Source organism: Oncorhynchus keta, unplaced genomic scaffold (assembly GCF_023373465.1).
Source record: "Oncorhynchus keta strain PuntledgeMale-10-30-2019 unplaced genomic scaffold, Oket_V2 Un_contig_5943_pilon_pilon, whole genome shotgun sequence".
Taxonomy (NCBI): Eukaryota; Metazoa; Chordata; class Actinopteri; order Salmoniformes; family Salmonidae; genus Oncorhynchus; species Oncorhynchus keta.
In genome coordinates this window covers 112,501-130,000 of record NW_026288602.1, presented here as the reverse complement: position 1 = coordinate 130,000, position 17,500 = coordinate 112,501, and the positions used below count along the sequence as shown (strand labels likewise).

The 17,500-nt window shown below is 49.9% G+C and overlaps 1 protein-coding gene across 1 annotated transcript in view; it reads right to left on the bottom strand.

Annotated features, from left to right (window-relative positions):
• Positions 1 to 17,500, bottom strand: part of LOC127925628 (glutamate receptor ionotropic, NMDA 2A-like) — a gene marked incomplete at its 3' end in the record, with an annotated part of 119,878 nt that overhangs the window by 63,174 nt on the left and 39,204 nt on the right. Inside the window, 1 exon segment of the mRNA XM_052510650.1 lies at positions 12,027 to 12,180. Coding sequence (XP_052366610.1) covers positions 12,027 to 12,180 — 154 coding nt within the window.

Genomic DNA, 17,500 nt, shown 5'->3' with positions numbered 1-17,500 from the left:
GAGAAGGAGAGGGAATGAGAGGGAAAATGGAGGAGAGACGAAAGTGAGAGGAGAGGGAGGGGGGGGAGGAGTGGAGAGAAGAGGGAGAGGAGGAGAGAGGGGGAGGAGGAGAGGAGAGGAGAGGGAGAGATGATGAGGAGGAGGAGGAAGATGAGGAGGAGAAGAGCTGAGGAGAGGAGAGATGGAAAGAAGATAGAGAGGAGGAGGAGGAGGAAAGGAGAGGATTCAGAGTGTGGTGTGGCAGAGAGTCAGACGGAGTGAGTTAGCCAAACTAGAGAGGGACAGTTAGCCAAACTAGAGACGGAGAGTTAGCCAAACTAGAGATGGAGAGTTAGCCAAACTAGAGACCAAACTAGGAGAGTTAGCCAAACTAGAGAGAGAGTTAGCCAAACTAGAGAGTTAGCCAAACTAGAGACAAACCAAACTAGAGAGAGAGAGTTAGCCAAACTAGAGAGAGAGAGTTAGCCAAACTAGAGATGGAGAGTTAGCCAAACTAGAGATGGAGAGTTAGCCAAATCCAGAGAGGAGAGGTAGCCAAACTAGAGACAGAGAGTTAGCCGAACTAGAGAGAGAGAGTTAGCCAAACTAGAGATGGAGAGTTAGCCAAACTAGAGATGGAGAGTTAGCCAAACTAGAGACGGAGAGTTAGCCAAACTAGAGATAACAGAGTTAGCCAAACTAGAGAGGGAGAGTTAGCCGGACTAGAATGGGAGAGTTAGCCAAACTAGAGAGGGAGAGTTAGCCGAACTAGAGAGAGAGAGAGTTAGCCAAACTAGAGAGGGAGAGTTAGCCGAACTAGAGAGGGAGAGTTAGCCGAACGAGAGAGAGAGTTAGCCAAACTAGAGAGGGAGAGTTAGCCAAACTAGAGAGGAGAGTTAGCCAAACTAGAGAGAGAGAGTTAGCCAAACTGTAAGCATAAAAGCCTTGGTTTCATGCATGTTAACATTAGAAGCCTCCTCCCTAAGTTTGTTTGACTCACTGCTTTAGCACACTCTGCCAACCCGGATGTTCTAGCCATGTCTGAATCCTGGCTTATCTACCCATCTATCTTCAGAGTTTGTTCTGTTATGTTACCAAACTGGGATATGCTTAAAACACCCCGGCCGTCCTACAATCTAAGCCAGATGCCCTCAATCTCCACAAATTATCAATAAACCTACCAGGTATAACCCCAGATCTGTAAACACGGGCACCCTCATAGATATCATCCTGACCAACTTGCCCTCTAAATACACCTCTGCTGTTATCGACCAAGATCTCAGTGATCACTGCCTCATTGCCTGCATCCGTAATGGGTCAGCGGTCAAACAACCTCCACTCATTACTGTAAAACGCTCCCTGAAATACTTCAGCGAGCAGGCCTTTCTAATCGACCTGGCCGGGGTATCCTGGAAGGATATTGACCTCATCCCGTCAGGAGAAGATGCCTGGTTATTCTTTAAAAGTGCCTTCCCCACCATTTTAAATAGCATGCGCCATTAAAAAAAAATTTGAACTAGGAACAGATATAGTCCTTGCTTCACTCCAGACCTGACTGCCCTTGACCAGCACAAAAACATCCTGTGGAATTCTGAATTAGCATCAAATAGCCCCGCAAACTTTTCAGGGAAGTTAGGAACTAATATACACAAGCAGTTAGGAAAGCTAAGGCTAAAGCTTTATCAAACAGAAATGTACATGCTGTAGCACAAACTGAAAAAAGGTTCCGGGACACTGTAAAGTCCATGGAGAATAAAAGCACCTCTTTCTGGGACACTGTAAAGTCCATGGATAATAAGAGGACGTCCTCCTGGGACACTGTAAAGTCCATGGAGAATAAGAGGACCTCCTCCTGGGACACTGTAAAGTCCATGGAGAATAAGAGGACCTCCTCCTGGGACACTGTAAAGTCCATGGAGAATAAGAGGACCTCCTCCTGGGACACTAAAGTCCATGGAGAATAAGAGGACCTCCTCCTGGGACACTGTAAAGTCCATGGAGAATAAGAGGACCTCCTCCTGGGACACTGTAAAGTCCATGGAGAATAAGAGGACCTCCTCCTGGGACACTAAAGTCCATGGAGAATAAGAGGACCTCCTCCTGGGACACTGTAAAGTCCATGGAGAATAAGAGGACCTCCTCCTGGGACACTGTAAAGTCCATGGAGAATAAGAGGACCTCCTCCTGGGACACTAAAGTCCATGGAGAATAAGAGGACCTCCTCCTGGGACACTGTAAAGTCCATGGAGAATAAGAGGACCTCCTCCTGGGACACTGTAAAGTCCATGGAGAATAAGAGGACCTCCTCCTGGGACACTAAAGTCCATGGAGAATAAGAGGACCTCCTCCTGGGACACTGTAAAGTCCATGGAGAATAAGAGGACCTCCTCCTGGGACACTGTAAAGTCCATGGAGAATAAGAGGACCTCCTCCTGGGACACTAAAGTCCATGGAGAATAAGAGGACCTCCTCCTGGGACACTGTAAAGTCCATGGAGAATAAGAACACCTCCTCCGTGCTGCCGACTGCACTGAAGATAGGAAACACTGTCACCACTGATAAATCCACCATAATTGAGAATTTCAATAAGCATTTTTCTATGGCTGGCCATGCTTTCCACCTGGTTACTCCTACCCCGGTCAACTGCCCGGTAACCCCCACAGCAACTCGCACAAGCCTCCCCCATGTCTTCTTCACCCAAATCCAGACAGCTGATGTTCTGAAAGAGCTGCAAAATCTGGACCCCTACAAATCAGCCGGGCTAGACAATCTGGGCCCTCTCTTTCTAAAATGATCTGCCGAAATTGTTGCAACCCCTATTACTAGCCTGTTCAACCTCTCTTTCGTATCGTCTGAGATTCAGAAAGATTGTCTTCTTTGGACACTGTGTTAACGAGCTTCAATTCCATAAAACTCTCCTTCCGTGGCCTCCAACTGCTCTTAAATGCAAGTAAAACTAAATGCATGCTCTTCAACCGATCATTGCCCGCCCATCCAGCATCCCTACTCTGGACGGTTCTGACTTAGAATATATGGACAACTACGAATAAGTGGGTGTCTGGTTAGACTGTAAACTCTCCTTCCAGACTCACATTAACCATCTCCAATCCAAAATTAAATCTAGAATCGTCATTCCTATTTCGCAACAAAGCCTCCTTCACTCACACCGCCAAACATACCCTCATAAAAGTGACCATCCTACCGATCCTCGACTTCGGTAATGTCATTTACAAAATAGCCTCCAACACTCTACTCAGCAAATTGGATGCAGTCTATCACAGTGCCATCCATTTAGTCACCAAAGCCCCATATACCACCCACCACTGCGACCTGTACGCTCTCGTCGGCTGGCCTCGCTTCATACTCGTCGCCAAACCCACTGGCTCCAGGTCATCTACATGTCTATGCTAGGTAAAGCCACGCCCTATCTCAGCTCACTGGTCACCATAGCAGCACCCACTCGTAGCCCGTGCTCCAGCAAATTTATCTTACTGGTCATCCCCAAAGCCAATTCCTCATTTGGCTGCTTTTCATTCCAGTTCACTTCTGCCAATGACTGGAACGAACTGCAAAAATCACTGAAGCTAGAGACTAATTTCTCCCTTTTTATTTTTATTTTTATTTCACCTTTATTTAACCAGGTAGGCCAGTTGAGAACACCTTTATTTAACCAGGTAGGCAAGTTGAGAACACCTTTATTTAACCAGGTAGGCAAGTTGAGAACAAGTTCTCATTTACAATTGCGACCTGGCCAAGATAAAGCAAAGCAGTTCGACAGATACAACGACACAGAGTTACACATGGAGTAAAACAAACATACAGTCAATAATACAGTATAAACAAGTCTATATACAATGTGAGCAAATTAGGTGAGAAGGGAGGTAAAGGCAAAAAAGGCCATGGTGGCAAAGTAAATACAATATAGCAAGTAAAACACTGGAATGGTAGTTTTGCAATGGAAGAATGTGCAAAGTAGAAATAAAAATAATGGGGTGCAAAGGAGCAAAATAAATAAATAAATTAAATACAGTTGGGAAAGAGGTAGTTGTTTGAGCTAAATTATAGGTGGGCTATGTACAGGTGCAGTAATCTGACAGTTGGTGCTTAAAGCTAGTGAGGGAGATAAGTGTTTCCAGTTTCAGAGATTTTTGTAGTTCGTTCCAGTCATTGGCAGCAGAGAACTGGAAGGAGAGGCGGCCAAAGAAAGAATTGGTTTTGTGGGTGACTAGAGATATACCTGCTGGAGCGTGTGCTACAGGTGGGAGATGCTATGGTGACCAGTGAGCTGAGATAAGGGGGGACTTTACCTAGCAGGGTCTTGTAGATGACATGGAGCCAGTGGGTTTGGCGACGAGTATGAAGCGAGGGCCAGCCAACGAGAGCGTACAGGTCGCAGTGGTGGGTAGTATATGGGGCTTTGGTGACAAAACGGATTGCACTGTGATAGACTGCATCCAATTTGTTGAGTAGGGTATTGGAGGCTATTTTGTAAATGACATCGCCAAAGTTGAGGATTGGTAGGATGGTCAGTTTTACAAGGGTATGTTTGGCAGCATGAGTGAAGGATGCTTTGTTGCGAAATAGGAAGCCAATTCTAAATTTAACTTTGGATTGGAGATGTTTGATATGGGTCTGGAAGGAGAGTTTACAGTCTAACCAGACACCTAAGTATTTGTAGTTGTCCACGTATTCTAAGTCAGAGCCGTCCAGAGTAGTGATGTTGGACAGGCGGGTAGGTGCAGGTAGCGATCGGTTGAAGAGCATGCATTCAGTTTTACTTGTATTTAAGAGCAATTGGAGGCCACGGAAGGAGAGTTGTATGGCATTGAAGCTTGCCTGGAGGGTTGTTAACACAGTGTCCAAAGAAGGGCCGGAAGTATACAGAATAGTGTCGTCTGCGTAGAGGTGGATCAGAGACTCACCAGCAGCAAGAGCGACATCATTGATGTATACAGAGAAGAGAGTCGGTCCAAGAATTGAACCCTGTGGCACCCCCATAGAGACTGCCAGAGGTCCGGACAGCAGACCCTCCGATTTGACACACTGAACTCTATCAGAGAAGTAGTTGGTGAACCAGGCGAGGCAATCATTTGAGAAACCAAGGCTGTCGAGTCTGCCGATGAGGATGTGGTGGTTGACAGAGTCGAAAGCCTTGGCCAGATCAATGAATACGGCTGCACAGTAATGTTTCTTATCAATGGCGGTTAAGATATCGTTTAGGACCTTGAGCGTGGCTGAGGTGCACCCATGACCAACTCTGAAACCAGATTGCATAGCAGAGAAGGTATGGTGAGATTCGAAATGGTCGGTAATCTGTTTGTTGACTTGGCTTTCCGAAGACCTTAGAAAGGCATGGTAGGATAGATATAGGTCTGTAGCAGTTTGGGTCAAGAGTGTTCCCCCTTTGAAGAGGGGGATGACCGCAGCTGCTTTCAATGTTTGGGAATCTCAGACGACACAAAAGAGAGGTTGAACAGGCTAGTAATAGGGGTGGCAACAATTTCGGCAGATAATTTTAGAAAGAAACGGTCCAGATTGTCTAACTCGGCTGATTTGTAGGGGTGCAGATTTTTCAGCTCTTTCAGAACACCAGCTGAATGGTTTTGGGAGAATGAGAAATGGGGAAGGCTTGGGCGAGTTGCTGTTGGGGGTGCAGTGCTGTTGACCGGGGTAGGAGTAGCCAGGTGGAAAGCATGGCCAGCCGTAGAAAACTGCTTCTTGAAATTCTCAATTATGGTGGATTTATCAGTGGTGACAGTGTTTCCTATCTTCAGTGCAGTGGGCAGCTGGGAGGAGGTGTTCTTATTCTCCATGGACTTTACAGTGTCCCAGAACTTTTTGAGTTAGTATTTCAGGAAGCAAATTTCTGCTTGAAAAAGCTAACCTTGGCTTTTCTAACTGCCTGTGTATAACGGTTTCTAGCTTCCCTGAACAGCTGCATATCACAGGGGCTGTTCGATGCTAATGCAGAACGCCATAGGATGTTTTTGTGTTGGTTAAGGGCAGTCAGGTCTGGGGAGAACCAAGGGCTATATATGTTCCTGGTTCTAAATTTCTTGAATGGGGCATGTTTATTTAAGATGGTTAGGAAGGCATTTAAAAAAAAAATATCCAGGCATCCTCTACTGACGGGATGAGATCAATATCCTTCCAGGATACCCGGCCAGGTCGATTAGAAAGGCCTGCTCGCTGAAGTGTTTCAGGGAGCGTTTTACAGTGATGAGGGAGGTCGTTTGACCGCTGACCCATTACGGATGCAGGCAATGAGGCAGTGATCACTGAGATCTTGGTTGAAGACAGCAGAGGTGTATTTAGAGGGGAAGTTGGTTAGGATGATATCTATGAGGGTGCCCGTGTTTAAGGCTTTGGGAGGGTACCTGGTAGGTTCATTGATAATTTGAGTGAGATTGAGGGCATCAAGTTTAGATTGTAGGATGGCTGGGGTGTTAAGCATGTTCCAGTTTAGGTCGCCTAGCAGCACGAGCTCTGAAGATAGATGGGGGCAATCAGTTCACATATGGTGTCCAGAGCACAGCTGGGGGCAGAGGGTGGTCTATAGCAGGCGGCAACGTTGAGAGACTTGTTTTTAGAGAGGTGGATTTTAAAAATAGAAGTTCAAATTGTTTGGGTACAGACCTGGATACTTAGGACAGAACTCTGCAGGCTATCTTTGCAGTAGATTGCAACACCGCCCCCTTTGGCAGTTCTATCTTGTCTGAAAATGTTGTAGTTTGGAATTAAAATTTCAGAATTTTTGGTGGTCTTCCTAAGCCAAGGATTCAGACACAGCTAGAACATCCGGGTTGGCAGAGTGTGCTAAAGCAGTGAATAGAACAAACTTAGGGAGGAGGCTTCTAATGTTAACATGCATGAAACCAAGGCTATTACGGTTACAGAAGTCATCAAAAGAGAGCGCCTGGGGAATAGGAGTGGAGCTAGGCACTGCAGGGCCTGGATTCACCTCTACATCGCCAGAGGAACATAGGAGGAGAAGAATAAGGGTACGGCTAAAAGCAATAAGAATTGGTCGTCTCGAACGTCTGGAACAGAGAGTAAAAGGAGGTTTCTGGGGGCGATAAAATAGCATCAAGGTATAATGTACAGACAAAGGTATGGTAGGATGTGAATACAGTGGAGGTAAACCTAGGTATTGAGTGATGAAGAGAGAGATATTGTCTCTAGAAACATCATTGAAACCAGGAGATGTCATTGCATGTGTGGGTGGTGAAACTAATAAATTGGATAAGGTATAGTGAGCAGGACTAGAGGCTCTACAGTGAAATAAGCCAATAAACACTAACCAGAACAGCAATGGACAAGACATATTGACATTAAGGAGAGGCATCCTTAGTCGAGTGATCAAAAGGGTCCAGTGAGTGGAGAGGTTGGTTGGGGGTCACGGCGATTTAGACAGCTAGCCAGGACATCGGTAACAAGCTAGCATAGGATGGAGGTCTGTTGTTAGCCACCTCTTGCGTTCCGTCAGTAGATTAGTGGGGTTCCGTGTGGTAGAGGGGATTAGTCCAAATCACACAACAACAAAAATAAAAACAATAGATTTAGTTATAGAGGCCCAAGAAGAAAGATAATAATAATAAAAAAAATAAAAAAATTGTCCGATTGTCTATTCTGAGAGCAGCTAACGGTGAGATCCGGGAATGAATGTCCAGAGAGCAGTTGAAATCCAAGGACATGGAGAGAAAAATTAGTCCGGTATGTTCCGTTCGAGCCGCGCTGCGCCCACAAAACTGGCGATAGTTTTTCGAGCTAAAGGATAGCTGATGACCACAAACCGTGGTTAGCTGAATACTAACGATTTGCCAGTAAAGAAGCTAACTAGCTTCTGAACTAGCTTCTGATTAGCTTCTGGCTAGCTTCTGGCTAGCTTCTGGCTAGTTTCTGGCTAGTTTCTGGCTAGCTTCTTGGAGGATTGCAGATTTGAGGTAAATAATACTTATTCATAAATATAAATTGGTGAGGCGGGTTGCAGGAGAGTGTTTTGAAGATGAGTTGATGGAAAATAAAAATAATAATAATAATAATAATAATAAAAATAAAATGTACATGAAAAAAGTTGTACAAAAGATGTAAATATATATATATACAGGACACGACAAGACGAGGACAAAAGATGTAAATATATATATATATTAGCAGGACACGACAAGACGAGGACAAAAGATGTAAATATATATATATACAGGACACGACAAGAGTTTCTGATGTAAATATATATATATACAGGACACGACAAGACGAGGACAAAAGATGTAAATATATATATATACAGGACACGACAAGACGAGGACAAAAGACGTCTGAACTGCTATGCCATCTCGGGACAAATTTCTCCTTCACTAGCTTTAAGCACCAGCTATCAGAGCAGCTCACAGATCACTGCACCTGTATATAGCCCATCTGTAATATAGCCCATCCAACTACCTCATCCCCATACTGTATTTATTTATTTATCTTGCTCCTTTGCTCCTTTATCTTGCTCCAGACTAAATACTTTTTTTGCCCCACTGTATCTCCCTCACTAGCTTTAAGAACCAGCTGCTCCAGCAGGTATATCTCACTGGTCACCCCCAAAGCCAATTCCTCCTTTGGTCGCCTTTCCTTCCAGTTCTCTCCAGCAGCTCACAGATCCCTTAACCTGTTCATAGCCCATCTGTATACAGCCAATCTATCTACCTCATCCCCATACTGTTATTTATTGTGTTCCTTTTGCACCCCAGTATCTCTACTTGATCATTCATCTTCTGCACATCTATCACTCCAGTGTTTAATTGCTATATTCTAATTACTTCTAATTACTTCGCCACCATGGCCTATTTTTTGCCTTACCTCCCTTAAATTACTTTATTTTCACAATATATTTTTTTCTACTGTATTATTGACTGTATGTTTATTTTACTCCTTGTGTAACTCTGTGTTGTTGTTTGTGTCGAACTGCTTTGCTTTATTCTTGGCCAGGTCTCAGTTGTAAATGAGCACTTGTTCTCAACTGGCCTACCTGGTTAAATAAAGGAGAAATAAAATCAAATAAAAGAAGAGGAGACATGGAGAGGAGGAGAGGAGAGAGAAAGGGAGGAGAGGAGAGAGAAAGGGAGGAGAGAAGAGAGAAAGGGAGGAGAGGAGGAGAAAGGGAGGAGAGGAGAGAGAAAGAAAGGGAGGAGAGGAGAGAGAAAGGGAGGAGAGGAGAGAGAACGGGAGGAGAGGAGAGAGAAAGGGAGGAGAGGAGAGAGAAAGGGAGGAGAGGAGAGAGAAAGAGGAGAGGAGAGAGAAAGGGAGGAGAGGAGAGAGAAAGGGAGGAGAGGAGAGAGAAAGAGAGGAGAGGAGAGAGAAAGGGAGGAGAGGAGAGAGAAAGGGAGGAGAGGAGAGAGAAAGGGAGGAGAGGAGAGAGAAAGGGAGGAGAGAGAAAGAGAGGAGAGGAGAGAGAAAGGGAGGAAAGGAGAGAGAAAGGGAGGAAAGGAGAGAGAAAGGGAGGAGAGGAGAGAGAAAGAGAAAGGAGGAGGAGAAAGGGAGGAGAGGAGAGAGAAAGGGAGGAGAGGAGAGAGAAAGGGAGGAGAGAGAAAGAGAGGAGAGGAGAGAGAAAGGGAGGAGAGGAGGAGAAAGGGAGGAAAGGAGAGAGAAAGGGAGGAGAGGAGAGAGAAAGAGAGGAGGAGAAAGGGAGGAGAGGAGAGAGAAAGGGAGGAGAGGAGAGAGAAAGGGAGGAGAGGAGAGAGGAGAGAGAAAGGGAGGAGAGGAATAGAAAGGGAGGAGAGGAGGAGAAAGGGAGGAGAGGAGAGAGAAAGAGAGGAGGAGAAAGGGAGGAGAGGAGAGAGAAAGGGAGGAGAGGAGAGAGAAAGGGAGGAGAGGAGAGAGGAGAGAGAAAGGGAGGAGAGGAATAGAAAGGGAGGAGAGGAGGAGAAAGGGAGGAGAGGAGAGAGAAAGAGAGGAGAGGAGAGAGAAAGAGAGGAGAGGAGAGAGAAAGAGAGGAGAGGAGAGAGAAAGGGAGGAGAGGAGAGAGAAAGAGAGGAGCGGAGAGAGAAAGGGAGGAGAGGAGAGAGAAAGGGAGGAGAGGAGAGAGAAAGGGAGGAGAGGAGAGAGAAAGAGAGGAGAGGAGAGAGAAAGGGAGGAGAGGAGGAGAAATGACCATGTGGGCAACATTGGTTGAAGTGATGTTTTGACATGTCTTTTTTTAGTGACCTGTTTTTAAATAATGAATTGAAACAACGACCCAGATTCTAATCCACAACATGACATCATCGTCACGGGAACCTGCTGTAGTAAAGAAGACTTTGCTACTCAGACAACCAGAACAAGACCAGAGCTGATAGAGAAGGGACCTTCCTCTCTAACACAGGGGTGTGTTGGAGCAGCCATGGGAATCTCCAGTCCTCTGGGGCCTGATTGACATCATCCCCTCAGACATGGAGTTGACGCACCTGATTAAACTAACTGCATTCTGACTCATTGATTATTAGAGTCAGGTGTGTCAGCAGGGACTTGGGGGAAAAAAGGGTGTCACCATTCAGGCCCCAAAGACTGGAATTGACCATCCCTGGATTAGAGAGGACTGGGGTTGACCATCCCTGGATTAGAGAGGACTGGGGTTGACCATCCCTGGATTAGAGAGGACTGGGGTTGACCATCCCTGGATTAGAGAGGACTGGGGTTGACCATCCCTGGATTAGAGAGGACTGGGGTTGACCATCCCTGGATTAGAGAGGACGGGGGTTGAACATCCCTGGATTAGAGAGGACTGGGGTTGACCATCCCTGGATTAGAGAGGACTGGGGTTGACCATTCCTGGATTAGAGAGGACTGGGGTTGACCATCCCTGGATTAGAGAGGACTGGGGTTGACCATCCCTGGATTAGAGAGGACTGGGGTTGACCATCCCTGGATTAGAGAGGACTGGGGTTGACCATCCCTGGATTAGAGAGGACTGGGGTTGACCATCCCTGGATTAGAGAGGACTGGGGTTGACCATCCCTGGATTAGAAAGGACTGGGGTTGACCATCCTGGATTAGAAATGACTGGGGTTGACCATCCCTGGATTAGAAAGGACTGGGGTTGAACATCCCTGGATTAGAGAGGACTGGGGTTGACCATCCCTGGATTAGAAAGGACTGGGGTTGACCATCCCTGGATTAGAAAGGACTGGGGTTGACCATCCCTGGATTAGAAAGGACTGGGGTTGAACATCCCTGGATTAGAGAGGACTGGGGTTGACCATCCCTGGATTAGAGAGGACTGGGGTTGACCATCCCTGGATTAGAGAGGACTGGGGTTGACCATCCCTGGATTAGAGAGGACTGGGGTTGACCATCCCTGGATTAGAGAGGACTGGGGTTGACCATTCCTGGATTAGAGAGGACTGGGGTTGACCATCCCTGGATTAGAGAGGACTGGGGTTGACCATCCCTGGATTAGAGAGGACTGGGGTTGACCATCCCTGGATTAGAGAGGACTGGGGTTGACCATCCCTGGATTAGAGAGGACTGGGGTTGACCATCCCTGGATTAGAGAGGACTGGGGTTGACCATCCCTGGATTAGAGAGGACTGGGGTTGACCATCCCTGGATTAGAGAGGACTGGGGTTGACCATCCCTGGATTAGAGAGGACTGGGGTTGACCATCCCTGGATTAGAGGGATAGAGAGGACTGGGGTTGTGCATCCCAGGATTAGAAAGAGAGAGGTGACTGGGGTTGACCATCCCTGGATTAGAGAGGACAGGGGTTGACCATCCCTGGATTAGAGGGAGAGAGGTGACTGGGATTGACCTTCCCTGGATTAGAAAGACTGGGGTTGACCATCCCTGGATTAGAGAGGACTGGGGTTGACCATCCCTGGATTAGAGAGGACTGGGGTTGACCATCCCTGGATTAGAGGGAGAGAGGTGACTGGGATTGACCTTCCCTGGATTAGAGGGAGAGCGAAACAGACAGAGATGGTAAAACAGACAGACAGACAGCCAGACAGCCAGCCAGCCAGCCAGCCAGCCAGACAGACAGACAGACAGACAGACAGACAGACAGACAGACAGACGTGTATTACCGAGGAAGGCGGAGGGGGAGACGGTGCCGTTGCTCCGGGCGACCATGACGCTGATGCCCGTCTCCACGAAGGGGACAGAGAAGTCTATGACCTCTGACCTTTCCTCATTGATGGTCAACGACCCCACTGCCATCGCTGCCTTCTTTTGAATCACCTGGACGACACACACACACACACACACACACACACACACACACACACACACACACACACACACACACAGACACACACACACACACACACACACACACACACACACACACACACACACACACACACACACACACACACAGACACAGACACAGACACAGACACAGACACAGACACAGACACAGACACAGACACAGACACAGACACACACACACACACACACACACACACACACACACACACACACACACACACACAGACACACACACACACACACACACACAGACACAGACACACACACACACACACACACACACACACACACACACACACACACACACACACACACACACACAGACACACAGACACACACACACACACACACACACACACACACACACACACACACACACACACACACACACACACACACACACACACACACACACACACACACACAGGTTCATGGTCAAATAGCTCTACCTACCTACCAGCTCTGTTAACATAAACAGGAAGTAAGGAGAGAGAATGACAAAGAGAGAGAGAGGGAGAAGGACGGAAAGAGAGAGAGACAGACAGACAGACAGACAGACAGACAGACAGACAGACAGACAGACAGACAGACAGACAGACAGACAGACAGACAGGGTGTAGGGTCTCACCTCTCCCACCATGCCGTTCCAGACAGACAGACAGGGGTGTAGGGTCTCACCTCTCCCACCATGCCGTTCCAGACAGACAGACAGACAGACAGACAGACAGGGTGTAGGGTCTCACCTCTCCCACCATGCCGTTCCAGACAGACAGACAGACAGACAGGGTGTAGGGTCTCACCTCTCCCACCATGCCGTTCCAGACAGACAGACAGACAGACAGACAGGGTGTAGGGTCTCACCTCTCCCACCATGCCGTTCCAGACAGACAGACAGACAGGGTGTAGGGTCTCACCTCTCCCACCATGCCGTTCCAGACAGACAGACAGACAGACAGGGTGTAGGGTCTCACCTCTCCCACCATGCCGTTCCAGACAGACAGACAGACAGACAGGGTGTAGGGTCTCACCTCTCCCACCATGCCGTTCCAGACAGACAGACAGACAGACAGGGTGTAGGGTCTCACCTCTCCCACCATGCCGTTCCAGACAGACAGACAGACAGACAGGGTGTAGGGTCTCACCTCTCCCACCATGCCGTTCCAGACAGACAGACAGACAGGGTGTAGGGTCTCACCTCTCCCACCATGCCGTTCCAGACAGACAGACAGACAGGGTGTAGGGTCTCACCTCTCCCACCATGCCGTTCCAGACAGACAGACAGACAGACAGGGTGTAGGGTCTCACCTCTCCCACCATGCCGTTCCAGACAGACAGACAGACAGACAGGGTGTAGGGTCTCACCTCTCCCACCATGCCGTCCCAGACAGACAGACAGACAGGGTGTAGGGTCTCACCTCTCCCACCATGCCGTTCCAGACAGACAGACAGACAGACAGGGTGTAGGGTCTCACCTCTCCCACCATGCCGTTCCAGACAGACAGACAGACAGGGGTGTAGGGTCTCACCTCTCCCACCATGCCGTTCCAGACAGACAGACAGACAGACAGGGTGTAGGGTCTCACCTCTCCCACCATGCCGTTCCAGACAGACAGACAGACAGGGTGTAGGGTCTCACCTCTCCCACCATGCCGTTCCAGACAGACAGACAGACAGGGTGTAGGGTCTCACCTCTCCCACCATGCCGTTCCAGACAGACAGACAGACAGACAGGGTGTAGGGTCTCACCTCTCCCACCATGCCGTTCCAGACAGACAGACAGACAGACAGGGTGTAGGGTCTCACCTCTCCCACCATGCCGTTCCAGACAGACAGACAGGGTGTAGGGTCTCACCTCTCCCACCATGCCGTTCCAGACAGACAGACAGACAGACAGGGTGTAGGGTCTCACCTCTCCCACCATGCCGTTCCAGACAGACAGACAGACAGACAGGGTGTAGGGTCTCACCTCTCCCACCATGCCGTTCCAGACAGACAGACAGACAGACAGACAGGGTGTAGGGTCTCACCTCTCCCACCATGCCGTTCCAGACAGACAGACAGACAGACAGGGTGTAGGGTCTCACCTCTCCCACCATGGTCTCACCTCTCCCACCATGCCGTTCCAGACAGACAGACAGGGTGTAGGGTCTCACCTCTCCCACCATGCCGTTCCAGACAGACAGACAGACAGACAGGGTGTAGGGTCTCACCTCTCCCACCATGCCGTTCCAGACAGACAGACAGGGTGTAGGGTCTCACCTCTCCCACCATGCCGTTCCAGACAGACAGACAGACAGACAGACAGACAGACAGGGTGTAGGGTCTCACCTCTCCCACCATGCCGTTCCAGACAGACAGACAGACAGACAGGGTGTAGGGTCTCACCTCTCCCACCATGCCGTTCCAGACAGACAGACAGACAGACAGGGTGTAGGGTCTCACCTCTCCCACCATGCCGTTCCAGACAGACAGACAGACAGGGGTGTAGGGTCTCACCTCTCCCACCATGCCGTTCCAGACAGACAGACAGACAGACAGGGTGTAGGGTCTCACCTCTCCCACCATGCCGTTCCAGACAGACAGACAGACAGACAGGGTGTAGGGTCTCACCTCTCCCACCATGCCGTTCCAGACAGACAGACAGGGTGTAGGGTCTCACCTCTCCCACCATGCCGTTCCAGACAGACAGACAGACAGGGTGTAGGGTCTCACCTCTCCCACCATGCCGTTCCAGACAGACAGACAGACAGACAGGGTGTAGGGTCTCACCTCTCCCACCATGCCGTTCCAGACAGACAGACAGGGTGTAGGGTCTCACCTCTCCCACCATGCCGTTCCAGACAGACAGACAGACAGACAGGGTGTAGGGTCTCACCTCTCCCACCATGCCGTTCCAGACAGACAGACAGACAGACAGGGTGTAGGGTCTCACCTCTCCCACCATGCCGTTCCAGACAGACAGACAGACAGACAGACAGGGTGTAGGGTCTCACCTCTCCCACCATGCCGTTCCAGACAGACAGACAGGGTGTAGGGTCTCACCTCTCCCACCATGCCGTTCCAGACAGACAGACAGGCTGTAGGGTCTCACCTCTCCCACCATGCCGTTCCAGACAGACAGACAGACAGACAGGGTGTAGGGTCTCACCTCTCCCACCATGCCGTTCCAGACAGACAGACAGACAGACAGGGTGTAGGGTCTCACCTCTCCCACCATGCCGTTCCAGACAGACAGACAGACAGGGTGTAGGGTCTCACCTCTCCCACCATGCCGTTCCAGACAGACAGACAGACAGGGTGTAGGGTCTCACCTCTCCCACCATGCCGTTCCAGACAGACAGACAGACAGGGTGTAGGGTCTCACCTCTCCCACCATGCCGTTCCAGACAGACAGACAGGGTGTAGGGTCTCACCTCTCCCACCATGCCGTTCCAGACAGACAGACAGACAGACAGACAGGGTGTAGGGTCTCACCTCTCCCACCATGCCGTTCCAGACAGACAGACAGACAGACAGACAGACAGGGTGTAGGGTCTCACCTCTCCCACCATGCCGTTCCAGACAGACAGACAGACAGACAGGGTGTAGGGTCTCACCTCTCCCACCATGCCGTTCCAGACAGACAGACAGACAGACAGACAGGGTGTAGGGTCTCACCTCTCCCACCATGCCGTTCCAGACAGACAGACAGACAGACAGGGTGTAGGGTCTCACCTCTCCCACCATGCCGTTCCAGACAGACAGACAGACAGACAGGGTGTAGGGTCTCACCTCTCCCACCATGCCGTTCCAGACAGACAGACAGACAGACAGACAGGGTGTAGGGTCTCACCTCTCCCACCATGCCGTTCCAGACAGACAGACAGACAGGTGTAGGGTCTCACCTCTCCCACCATGCCGTTCCAGACAGACAGACAGACAGGGTGTAGGGTCTCACCTCTCCCACCATGCCGTTCCAGACAGACAGACAGACAGGGTGTAGGGTCTCACCTCTCCCACCATGCCGTTCCAGACAGACAGACAGACAGACAGGGTGTAGGGTCTCACCTCTCCCACCATGCCGTTCCAGACAGACAGACAGACAGGGTGTAGGGTCTCACCTCTCCCACCATGCCGTTCCAGACAGACAGACAGACAGACAGGGTGTAGGGTCTCACCTCTCCCACCATGCCGTTCCAGACAGACAGACAGACAGACAGGGTGTAGGGTCTCACCTCTCCCACCATGCCGTTCCAGACAGACAGACAGACAGACAGGGTGTAGGGTCTCACCTCTCCCACCATGCCGTTCCAGACAGACAGACAGACAGGGTGTAGGGTCTCACCTCTCCCACCATGCCGTTCCAGACAGACAGACAGACAGACAGGGTGTAGGGTCTCACCTCTCCCACCATGCCGTTCCAGACAGACAGACAGACAGACAGGGTGTAGGGTCTCACCTCTCCCACCATGCCGTTCCAGACAGACAGACAGGGTGTAGGGTCTCACCTCTCCCACCATGCCGTTCCAGACAGACAGACAGACAGACAGGGTGTAGGGTCTCACCTCTCCCACCATGCCGTTCCAGACAGACAGACAGACAGACAGGGTGTAGGGTCTCACCTCTCCCACCATGCCGTTCCAGACAGACAGACAGACAGACAGGGTGTAGGGTCTCACCTCTCCCACCATGCCGTTCCAGACAGACAGACAGACAGGGTGTAGGGTCTCACCTCTCCCACCATGCCGTTCCAGACAGACAGACAGGGTGTAGGGTCTCACCTCTCCCACCATGCCGTTCCAGACAGACAGACAGACAGACAGGGTGTAGGGTCTCACCTCTCCCACCATGCCGTTCCAGACAGACAGACAGGGTGTAGGGTCTCACCTCTCCCACCATGCCGTTCCAGACAGACAGACAGACAGACAGACAGGGTGTAGGGTCTCACCTCTCCCACCATGCCGTTCCAGACAGACAGACAGACAGACAGGGTGTAGGGTCTCACCTCTCCCACCATGCCGTTCCAGACAGACAGACAGACAGGGTGTAGGGTCTCACCTCTCCCACCATGCCGTTCCAGACAGACAGACAGACAGACAGGGTGTAGGGTCTCACCTCTCCCACCATGCCGTTCCAGACAGACAGACAGACAGGGGTGTAGGGTCTCACCTCTCCCACCATGCCGTTCCAGACAGACAGACAGACAGACAGACAGACAGGGACAGGGTGTAGGGTCTCACCTCTCCCACCATGCCGTTCCAGACAGACAGACAGACAGACAGGGTGTAGGGTCTCACCTCTCCCACCATGC